Genomic DNA, 12,351 nt, shown 5'->3' on the forward strand with positions numbered 1-12,351 from the left:
TGTTTTCTAGTGATCACAGAAAGAAGACAAATACTTTGTAGCATTTATTTAACTTGTAGATATTGTAGAAGCGCTTATAATGTGATTCATTTTAATGAACCTCCAAAGTAACAAATTACTGGATTTTCTTTTTTTCGTAGTTTATTAAAGATTTCTTCTTTAGTTCTTTTCAGATCTATTTATTTGAAATCCATTACAGAGTCATCCAAAATTTAAGACATTTAGATTAATTTTAGGCATCACAGAATGCAGCTAATGTTTCTGCGGTTTTATATTTCTACATCTCTTGAATATATCCTTAAATATTGGTAATATCATATCCTGCCAACAATCCTTTCCCCCTTCCCCTCTGATATTGAGCCTGTATTTAATATCTATTAACCTAAATATATTCAAATGCAAGTCACGTGGTTGGGAATGCCTTTCTGCTGTTAGTATTTCTAATACATTTTTTCAATTTTCATTTATTCACAGTAACTAGATTTGAAATCCAGTTACTTTTATGTTTAATATTCAGCTTTGCACTGAATTCTGAGCCACCAACACTGTTTAATGGTACGTTGCTGCCCTCTAGCTTATGTTTGAAAAGTTTTCTATAATGTAACAATTTATCCAGTAATCTCTTGGATATGCCCAATAAACTGATATTCATTTGTATTTAATGAATCATATATTAGTGGTTTTATAGACATTAAATTTTTAGTTATTATTTAAAGTGTTATTTTTCTTTCCAGGTAAAACTGATCTTATTAATCTTAGGGAACATCTTAAAAAGAAAAGAAAAGAAAAAGCTTTGTTATGTCATTGTGTAGCAGGTTCTCAGCCAATTTATTTTTCCCTTAATTTACACATTTCCCCTCCATGTAGGTTGGCTATTTGCAAAAATCAATGTGTTTTCTTATCTTTTATTTCTTAAGCAGCCAGAGAGAAATATCAAATCCTTTATGCTCTCAATGAATGCTGAGTTCTTGTCAAATAATATTTCTAAAAATGAAACAAAATAAATGATTGGCACTATTTCAAATTCTAAGGACGGTCAGAAATTTCAGCCAGGTGTTTTTGTGGTCAAAAAAATTATGAAACTACTTAAGGCTTGAATTACTATTATCTGACAAAAGTTCTGAAATAATGTTATGGCATCATACTTGTGATAAGATCTTCTGGTCTGGATAGAGATATCAAGCACATATCTACTACCTACTTCTGTTCATTTTAATGCCTAGAAGCCTTAAAATTAAAATGTAATGTTCAGCATAATTTTCGGCGTTGTACTCAGCTGAGTTTGTGTAGTGAAGGGCATTTTGGTGTAGCACAGAGACCATGAGACTGAGAGTAGAAACCTGGATTTGATTCCTAGTTCTTTCAACACAACAACTTTTTAGGGTCTTAAATCTCTTGTTTTTAAAAATAATAAGTATACCTTTCTCATAAAAGTGTAGACAGCATGAAATAAGGAAATGAATGAGAAAGTGCTCACATGATGTATGTTATGTACTAGGAGCTTAGTAAACCTTTGTTTAATCTGTATCTAGTACACACATTCAATTGTTCCTAGTCTTCTGATTAAGGGTAATTCTCTCCCTTTCTTTCTTCTTCTCCCTTATCAAAGTTTTCTTGCTCGTCGCATGTCTTTTTATATACTGTTTTTCAGTCAGGCTTCTTTTTAAAAATTCAAACTACTTTAAGAAAAAGAGAGTTTTTTTAAAAAAAAAAAAATAGATATTTAATAGAATCAGGTTCAGAAGCTATGCTTGACTCTTCCAGAGACCTGACAGCCACTGGCATTGGACAATAGCAAAACCAATGCCCCCCAACAATGCCACCCCAGGATGGCACCCATGGATGCCTGTCGCTGCTGCCTCCTTCAAGCCCAGCAGAGTGGAGTCCCTGAGGGTTTTATGACTGCATCTTGCATGGTCCTTGTACCATGGCAGCAAGAGAAACTGGGAAGGTGAGGTTCTGACTTCTACTTGGGAGACAAGAGCCCAAAGAAGAGGGATTCCACAAATGTAAGAGAGCTATTGAAAGGTTCCCCATGGCTAAAAAATATGACAACTTCACCTTGCTCTCTCTTTTTTTGTTTTTGTTTTTTGTTGTTGTTGTCATTGTTCTTTTGATCCCTATCAAGCTAATCAAATGGTGTTTACTCAGGAGTTTCTAGAAGCAGAAAACCTGAAGAAGTTCTTCTAATGGCAGAAATTGTAGGATCAATGAAAAAACACAAACTGTTGGTCTTCTCCACTGTCTCTATTCCTCCCTCTCTCAGGGTATGTGAATTTGTGTGTTTTATACTGGACAAGCACAGTATTGTATTATGCTGATAACATATGCATTGATTGATTGATTGATTGATTAAACTTCAATTGAATTCCAGAAAATATGCAAGGAACAAGAAGTATTAATGCAAATGTAAGTAAGATCTGTTCCTTTTATTCTTAGAATTCACATCCTAATTAGGAAGTATCATGCAAACCCCTAATTTTAGGCAGCATGAGAAGAGCTTTAATAGGGAAGGCACTGTGCACATAGGTAATGTTTAAAGATACAAATTCTAACCCCTGTAATAGAAAACCCAGGGTTAAAGGTATTGTCCAATTATATCTATATCATAAACATATTGGTAAGTATATTTTGTCAAACAGATGACTGGAGATATGTCAATAGACTGTTCTGTTTTACTGATAAGCTCAGACTTCACTGTATGCTTTCCATTTTTATTCAGATTAAAGTTTTTTTATCTTTCATTGCCTTCAAATAATCATTTCAAGCTTTGTTGTTATTCAGACACTGTAAATGAAATTTTAGATTATAGAATGTCCTTGAAAATAGAAACTTGTTACTACAATACTAATGTTTTAGTTTCTAGTCTTAAAACATTATCGCTTTTAATTTACATTTCTTATGTATACTCATTTAATAACCAACTTTAAATTCAGTAATCACATTTTTTCCCTAAGCTTTGATTAGAACAATTATAGTAAATGAAAATAAGAAAGTAATTTTTGTAAAGCTATTCATAAAAAACCCTTTTCAAGCCATAAAGCTTTCCAAATGGTTTTTTTTTTCAGCATTAGGCCTCCAAAAAAAATTATTTCCGTTCTGCTTAAGATACCCAGATCCAAAACTCTTTCACTGTCTGCTCATCTTTGTTTTGGTCTCCCCTAGTATAATGTCTCCCAGCAAAAGGCCTAGCACACAAATGGTGCTCAATAAGTGCTGCTGAATGAATGTCTGACCCTCTTAACCCAGACCAAGAAGGTAGAAGCATCGGCACAAAGTCCCTTCAACAATAGAAAGCCTATGAACAGATGAAAGAAATAGAAAAATAGGTAACTGATTTTTACACGTACCTACCCCAATTTGTCTTTGGCCCTGAACTCTGTTGGCCAATGCCTCTTTTCGGGTTGCCTTAAAGAACAAGAATATACATCAGCACACACCTGACTGAAATCTTGGTGGAGACTGCCACACCAACTTACGTTATCAACTGATTTGTAATCTATGGCTGAATATTTTCTGTTGACTCACTACTGTACACTTAATTCTGAAGATAATATATATAATGTCTTCACATAGCATCCTGAGTACTGTGTTTTTAAGTTATGCTATTAATGTGAAAGGGGAAAAAAGGGCTTCAAATACTGTGATTAACAGACTTTTTACAGCATTTTTACTCATTATGGTAAAATGAAGTCAATGCATTAGACATGTTTCATTAAGGCCTATGGACTATAAAGGGATATGCCACTTTATAGGGATAGGTTAGAGCCAATCCCATTTTTTGCATGTGTGGATCCCTTTGATTAACTCAGATTATCCTCTTTAGAAGTGGGATTATCCTCTTTAGAAATGGGAATATTGAGGAAGTGGTCTTTCACTGGTTCTTATACCTTTATTCTTTCATCCCCAAATCCCTCAAATTCCCCACTCATATGCACGCATGCGCGCGCGCACACACACACACACACACACACATTCAAAACACACATGTAAAAGAGAAAAATTTCATTGCAACTAACAAAGAATCAAAACCATTGTGGCTTAAAGAAGATAGAAGTTTGGTTCTCTCTCAGGTAAATGTCTGGATGTAGGCAAGTCAAACTGCTCTACAAAGCAGAGGTTCCACCTTATTACTGCACCTTGTGGAGCAAACCTTCCTTCCCAAGGACATTATCCTAGCCACATTATCTGTAGGCCAGTCAGCAGGAAGGGTGAAAGTAGCTAGAGAGAGAAAAGGCAGAGTACACAGCGTCCGTCACTTAGAAAAATGTCCTAAAGTGTGGTAGGGCATGATGGCTCACACTTGTAATCCTAGCACTTTGGGAGGCGAAGGCGGGCTGTTCACCTGAGTTCAGGAGTGCAAGACCAGACTGGCCAACATGGTGAAACCCCATCTCTACTAAAAGGCCAGGCATGGTAGCAGGCACCTGTGATCCCAGCCACTTGGGAGGCTGAGGCAGAAGAATTGCTTGAACCCAGGGGGCAGAGGTTGCAGTGAGCCAGGACCCACCACTGCACTTCAGCCTGGGTGACAAAGCGAGACTCCATCTCGAAAAAAAAAAAATACAAGAAAAGAAAAGAAAATGTCCTAAAGAACTTACATAAAACACTTCTATTTTCACCTCTTTGCACTGAACCTAATAACATGACCACATCCAACCTTAATGAAGACTCAGAAATATTTCATTTTTCATTGCTTTCAATGAACATATTGAGGTTTTATTACTGAGAACAGAGGGGGAAATGAATATAGGTAGACAACTAGAAAATTGGCATAAGAGTCTTCCTTATCCCTCACATGATGTAATGTGTGGGATTTCATTTTGGCGGTTTCAGGACAGATTCCTTTCCTTCCCCCACCTACCCTACACTATCTTTTTCTCTACCCCATATGCATCCATGAATTTTATTCTTTTCCTTTTTTTTAAGACAGTGTTTCACTCTGTCACCCAAGATGTAGTGCAGTGGTGTGATCATGGCTCACTGCAGCCTCCAACTCTGAGGCTCAAGCGATCCTCCCTTCTCCACCTCCCAATTAGCTGGGACTACAGGCACATGCCACCACGCCAGGGTTTTTTTGTTTTTGTTTTTGTTTTTTAGAAATGGGTTCTCTATGTGGTCCAGGCTGGACTCAAACTCCTGGCCTCAAGCAATCCTCCCGCCTTGGCCTCCCAAAGTGCTGGGAACTTTCTTCTTATGTATCCAAACACACTTCTTTTTTGTGTGGAGAAAAGAAGGGAGTAATTAGTGAAGGATAGACTGACTTTCACTATTTAAGCTACTGAGTACTAAGAATTTTAATAAGAGGATCTGAGCCAAATTCTAATCCTCTCCTTGTGTGTTTGCTATCTAAATTGAAACCACAGTCAGTTTTAATTGAACATAAAATCTGCTGTTTGATCCTAAGCAGTAGAACAACATTTTCATTTGCTAGTAAGTGGATTTTGGACTTCCTCCCAAAAGAAGCTAAACTTTAGTGATAGTTACAATATTATCTCATTCAAACAAAGGCCTGGAACATGTAATATTCTCTGGGGAGGTACCAAGCTCTGTGAGCAGCAGATTTAGTAATTTGAATAACAAACTTAAACTCCAAACATAGCCCCGGCTAGCCAGGAAGTTGTTCTCACACTCCACAGAGCGCGAGAGGTTTCAGAGGGACATCTAGTTTCAAAGTGAAGCAGAGTAGACAGAGCCCGCCTACCCTCACACACAAACTTCTTTCTATCTATACTTTATGTATCAAACTTCTATATGAGGCATTGTTTAAAGAAAGGCTTTAACTACTTTTAAAATCTGACCTCGTTGTTCCCAGCTCCAATTCTATTCCTTAGGGATTTGTTTCTTGAGGACATTATAACCTTGAAATTCATAAGCTTTCCAGGAGCTAGTGGAAAAGGGTGAAAAGAGAAGCGACTTAGGGGAAAACTTCCTACCTGTCATTATTTTGGCAAAAGTTTATTTAACTTGTTTAGAAAGACCATAATGATGCACACAACCTAGATTCACAATATTATTTGATTAGCAAGACTATATTAGTATATTTGTCTCCCTGGAAGTCATAACCTATGTGTACCATTAAAATTTTTCCTCCTTTTTTTTTTTTTCTTTTTTAGTCATTTAAATTTGCTTTCTAATGCTTAAGTCTTTTTTTTTTTAATGTGCAAATATATTTATTGCCCCCCAAAATTGGATATTCCTATCCAGGTCAACATACACATAGGAAATGACTAACTGACAAGATCTGGTAAGTTTGCATATTGTAGCTTCACCACGACTTTGTTGTTTGTTTCTGTTATCAGAATCTTCTCAGCAGTCCTACTTCATCTGTCAAATATTCCATGGAGGGGGAAAAAAAAAAAAAAAAGGTCAAAAGCATTCGTAGTCTTGTTATTGTTACTGTTGTTAATTACAAAAGTTCAGTCTTTGTTTTGGTAGATTAAGTAACAATAATCTCTAAAGGAGTAGTTATGAGTTCTATTCTAAATAAAATACTCTAAGAATTTATTTCTCTCTGCAGCTATTTCTTCATTCTCCAACTCATATTTCTTCATGGAAACAAAATATCGAATAAAGGTTTCTCCTAGAGCCTGCCTCAGACATTGATCTTCTTCCAGTGCCACAAGGGCATCTTCCAGTTTTAAAGGGATCTCAGAAGTTTCCGCTTGGTAAAAGTCTGTGCTCTCATCTGGACCAGCCAAGTCTTCATTACTGCTATGAAGTCCATCTAAGCCTGCAGCAACAGTTGCAGCCAGCACCAAGTAAGGGTTTGCTGTTGCTGAGCCTAGCTTATTTTCTATCCGGGTGCCTTTCTCTCCATGACACTTGATATTAAATATACAGCTGTTGTCATTGTATCCCCACGTTGTAGGCACACTCTCCTTCAGGTCTTTACTGTCCTTGGAATAACGCTTTCGGCAGCTAACAGTAGGCGCTGTCAGGCAGCTGAGTGCAGCAGAGTGCTTCAAGAGTCCTGCCAACCATTTTTTCCCAGTGATCGTCAGCTGCTCAGTTCCAGAAGTGCTGCAAAACATGTTCTTCTTCCTGTCGACATCCCAGAGACTATGAGACAAAGTCCCTGAATTACAAAATCCAGTCTCAATGAAGAAGCTGGAAATGTAATTATATTTCCTTGCCACTTCTTTGACACCTGTTCTGAGGGTAAATGCATTATCAGCTGAGCTAATGCCAAATTCAGGCAGGAAACAGATTTCCATCTGACCAGGCCTGGTAGAGGAGGAAAAACTCTCGACATTTGCTCCAGTGTGATACAAGCCATCAACAAGTTCCTGCATGAAGGGCTGATCATGGTTATTTAAAAATGTTGAAGCAGGAAATGATATAGTCTTTGAATTTAGAAATTCAGGCACACCAAAAATGCAAAAATCACAGATGAAAGCAGAAAGTAGGGAAAAGCCAGAGGCCTGCAGCTGGCTCAGCTGCCTCTTTGCAATGTACCTTGGGGAAGTCAAAAGAGGCTCACCAGTCACAGTGAAGGTATCACATATCACTCTTGCAGTTCTATCAGCCCATGGTAAAACTCTAAAGGTTGATATCTCTGGCATTAGGACTATGTCACTATTAAAACATGTGGCTCTTATGCGATTCATTTCACTGTCTTTAGGATTCGGTATCACTTCAAGATAACCTCGGGGCATGCAAACTCCATGGCTCACTTTCTCCTAAAGAAGGAATAAAAATGAAGAAATTAGGTTTTGAAAACAAACAAAAGGGTTGGGGGAGAAAAAGCTTTGCTAATGAAAAAAAAAAAAAAAATATATATATATATATATATATATATATATATATATATATATATATATATGTTTAACATTTGTTGGTTAACACTAACTTGGTATCAGATAAATGTCAAATATTTTAAAATAAAACCCCCAAACAGGGCCGGGCGCGGTGGCTCAAGCCTGTAATCCCAGCACTTTGGGAGGCCGAGACCGGCGGATCACGAGGTCAGGAGATCGAGACCATCCTGGCTAACACGGTGAAACCCTGTCTCTACTAAAAAATACAAAAAACTAGCCGGGCGAGGTGGCGGGCGCCTGTAGTCCCAGCTACTCGGGAGGCTGAGGCAGGAGAATGGCGTAAACCCGGGAGGCGGAGCTTGCAGTGAGCTGAGATCCGGCCACTGCACTCCAGCCTGGGCGACAGAGCAGACTCCGTCTCAAAAAAAAAAAAAAAAAAAACCCCAAACAATGCAATGTTTTAAGCCTTGAAGGCCTTAAATGCTCTTAGATCTCAAAATAGCAGTTATAAATAAAAGATATAATGATAAAGAAAATCCGTTATAGCAAAAAATAAATGTAAAGCCTTATGGAATTATTTGAAATTATCATCATCAAAAGTACTTCCTGAAGCACTTTTTATTTTATAGTACAGTTGTTAATTCTTCAGATAAGGCTTTATTTTTGCTTATTTTATTGTAACCCTGAGTTAACTGACCCTCAAAAGTCTACAGTAAACAATTCTCAATCCTTCTCAAATTGCAGACTATGGTCAATACTGTGGCACACAGCACATTTGTCCTAACACGAGGGGAGCCAGGACGCTGACAGCTGCATTCCTCTCTTTATTCACTTTTACAACCCATTTAAGAATTAAAAACCTCACTGTCTCAGAGTCCCAGAACCCTTGTCTGTGAATGTGGACCTGTAACTCCAAAGTTAGAGCTTCCAAAATGTAACCTTCAAGTCAGCATGAACTGGTTGTCAACAGATCTGCCTTCTTATCCTAGCTCTTTCATTAATTGCTTCTGTGAATTTTGGCAAGTCACTGGGTTATGTGCCTCAGCTTCCATATCGGCAAAACACGTTTTAGACTAGACGACGGCTAAGGTACTTTCTAGTCGTTTATTTCTAGGTTTCAGTGAATTTAGTCATTTATTTAACTTTTTCTCTGTGCCAGGCAACAGGGAAGCGATAAGGTTATTAAGCTGAGCAGACGCGTAAAACAATTTCTGGAAATTATGTATTAGATATATCAACAAGGTTGAAGGTTACTTTAATAGATGGAGAAAAATCACTGAGTATAAAAGGTTGGTTCCCATGAAGTCAGTGAAGATCATGAGGTTAATAAAACCACCTAGCAATCTGTAAGCCAGATGCTTTCCTTTCCTTTCTTTCCCTTTCTTTCTCTTTTTTCCCCTTATAAACAACAGAAACTTATTCCTCTTTAGTTCTGGAGACTGAAAAGTACAAGATGAAGGTAACAGCTGATATGGTGTCTGGTGAGGGCTGCTTTCTGGTTCGTATATGGCTGCTTCTTGTGTGTCCTCACATGGTGGAAGGAAGCCAGACTATTTTTTATGTTACCTCCAGAATCCAAGAAGCATGGCTATCAAAGAGGGGCTGGTATTAGCCAAAGTGATTTACTGGTTCACTCTTCTGCATTTGCCCATGAACCACTGCCTCCTTCACTTTCCACCATCTCTACACACATTTTTGAATGCTGTTTGACTGAACTGATCCAAGTCTACTTTCACCAATAATAAAGTTGAGTGAGTCAAGCACTATTTGGTGCCTACCTAATTTTCCAACACACTCATAGACCTGTACATGTAAACTTTATGCACACACACACACACGCACACATACTGTAGAATATTTGAATACTATAGCATGGAATCCTTTAATTCATATTTTCACTATAAGCAATAATGTCATTTCCCTGCTTGTCAGTTTTTTAGTTTGAAATTCCGTATATTAGTTCTTTACATAACTAAAATGAGAAATAATATATTTTATTCATGAGACTTCTATGAGTTCCTGCAATTTAAATCTGTGTTTGTATTCACTTGGCTGTGAGTAGTAGAGAACAGCTGGTTGCCATTTCACTCCAATAGTCCTTCATGAACTCAAAAAATAGTAAAAAGTCGCACTTTATTCTTTAGATTACTTAATCCATATTTTTTTGAACACTCTTCTGGCACTGTAATTTGCTTTATTCTTTTCTTGGACATAGAGAATGCAAACTACTCTCTATTAGTTACGGGAAGTATATGAATATACATGAATATATTCATGACGATATATTTTCTGAAGCAGTGTTTATAGATATAAAGCACTGGAACAACTTCATCTTCAATATAGATCACTATGGGCTCAATAAAATGTTTGCAGAATAACTTAAATCCTTATCAAAAATGAAACTTGGACCATAGTGAAGGTTATCTTTTGAAATAAGCCAAGAATTAGTTACGAGTCTATAGCAATGTATCATGTTTTGGCTAGATCAAATATAGAAAGAGCCTACATTATTTGCATATAATTTAAATAAAAATCAACACTTTTGATAGAACAGAGATAATATAAGTTGGTTGTAAGGTGTTTAAACCTTAAACACCACACACACATGCAATATTTAGGTTACTTTGCACAAATTAATTTTTTTTTTTTGAGATGGAATAAAGTACACACACACACGCACACACACACACACGATATTTAGGTTACTTTGCACAGATGAATCTGTTTTTTTCTTTTTTTCTGGAGATGTACTTTCACTCTTTTTGCCCAGGCTGGAGTGCAATGGCGTGATCTCGGCTTACTGCAACCTCTGCCTTCCAGGTTCAAGTGATTCTCCTGCCTCAGCCTCCCAAGTAACTGGATTACAGGCCCCTGTCATCAGACCCAGCTAATTTTTGTATTTTTAGTAGAGACGGGGTTTTACCATGTTGGTCAGGCTGGTCTCAAACTCCTGACCTCAGGTGATCTGCCCACCTCAGCATCCCAAAGTGCTAGGATTACAGGCATGAGCCACCGCGCCCGGCTTCTTAAACCTATTTTTACTGTCTATTCACAGCAAATTTTCCAAAATAAATTATTTTGTCTTAAATTACAAATATTCATTGTGCTAATACTCATTGTTATACCTTCACAAGTTTCAAAAATGAATTTAAAGTGGCTTCTTAAAAAAACATCGATACTCTATGATCATTAAATGAGAACAAAATAGTAATAACGAGGTAATGAAATAGTGAAGTTAGTTATTAGGAAACTGGGACTAAGAATAAATATAGCCATTGAGACGCTGTATAATGAGTTACATTAAAATTCCCATGATAGACAAACTTTTTCTCTAGCTAAACTCTAGAAAAAAAAGTGTTTTTTATATGTGGGATATTGAACAAAATAGTGAAAAATATTTTCAGTAACAGTTGGATAAAAAAAGTATGCAGAATTTTCCTCTCTGTGTCAATTATATCAATCCTTAGCAAGTATAAGCAACATATTGTTTTATTTTTGTAAAAGGATTCCACTGAGAAACTAGAGTAATGTCCTATATATGGACTTGTAGGTGCCATTAGTAAAATAAATGATTAAAATTTGATGAAAACTGAATAGCAAACAGTTTTATATTGAGGTCTCTGGCAAGTACTTAAAGTGCCAGTTACTTTTCCTTCTGATTGGAAGAGATTCATTTGAATTATATTCTGGGCCTGTCCACAAAAAAATCCACATTTTTTGTAAAAATTAAACAACATATATTCTTGCCTGGATGAAGAGGAAACAATATCTGCAAGCAGCTCCAAATAATTCCTTAAGAAACAATTTTGAATCTGTTAGAATTCTTTAAGAAGTGTTTTTGAAGATGTCCAGTTTTTCCCAACATGAAGCAAATATAACAATTAGAATCTGATATTAATGTGATAAAATTATAATATTTTAAAATAGTTAAACCTAGAGGATGCTTAACTTTCACACTTTCTTAAATAGTACCGACCTGATGTCCTTTGCTAAGAAATTTGATATTTAATTAACACAATAACTCAGTCATCAAAATAAACACATGACAAAAACTGATACAAAAAATTAAGGAAGTCTCAAAACAACAAAAACACAGTATCTGTTGATATCATCATTTTCGGGAATTTAATAATATTCATTAAGTCATCCAACAACAATGGACTATTTTCTTATCCGAATTTGGAGCCGAAAGGAATATGCTTTTTATCTAGCAAATTATTTCTATTTAATCATTTTTTCCTCTTTATGTTTGCTCTTGGGTCTTCTGTTGCAATTTTCTTGTGTCAAATAAAATACAATCTTCATAATTGCAGTAAGGGAGAAAAATAATTCTGTAGAGCAAAATTATTCAAGGCAGAAGGACTAAATTTACCAGTCTTAATTAGTTTTGTATTTCTATTGGGTAAAGAAATTGCTGTTTGAGAGCCAAGAGTACACGTTTAGCTCCTTGGGGAGCAATAACATGTTTGGGAGGAAAAAGGGAAGAAACAAAATAAGTTATTGATTTTCAGCTTGAATTGCTGTATAGATTACAAGAAAATAAGAAACAGTAATAAGAACCATTTGCCTGCTAATGGTCATGAAATTACAT

The 12,351-nt window shown here is 36.3% G+C and overlaps 1 protein-coding gene across 2 annotated transcripts in view; it reads right to left on the bottom strand.

Moving 5' to 3' along the window:
• Positions 1-2,410: 2,410 nt before the first annotated feature.
• The window catches only part of LGSN (lengsin, lens protein with glutamine synthetase domain), a 44,711-nt gene continuing 34,770 nt past the window's right edge, over positions 2,411-12,351 (bottom strand). The window contains exons 3-4 of one of the 2 annotated variants that reach the window (XM_037987140.2): positions 7,484-7,682; positions 6,943-7,062 (exon numbers count right to left, since the gene is read on the bottom strand). In XM_037987140.2, coding sequence (XP_037843068.2) covers positions 7,001-7,062; positions 7,484-7,682 — 261 coding nt within the window. In that variant the 3' untranslated portion in view covers positions 6,943-7,000. Of the gene's footprint in view, positions 7,683-12,351 lie in introns of both variants that reach the window. The other variant, XM_037987138.2, reaches the window with a different exon arrangement.

This window comes from Chlorocebus sabaeus, chromosome 17 (genome assembly GCF_047675955.1).
Source record: "Chlorocebus sabaeus isolate Y175 chromosome 17, mChlSab1.0.hap1, whole genome shotgun sequence".
Classification (NCBI taxonomy): domain Eukaryota; kingdom Metazoa; phylum Chordata; class Mammalia; order Primates; family Cercopithecidae; genus Chlorocebus; species Chlorocebus sabaeus.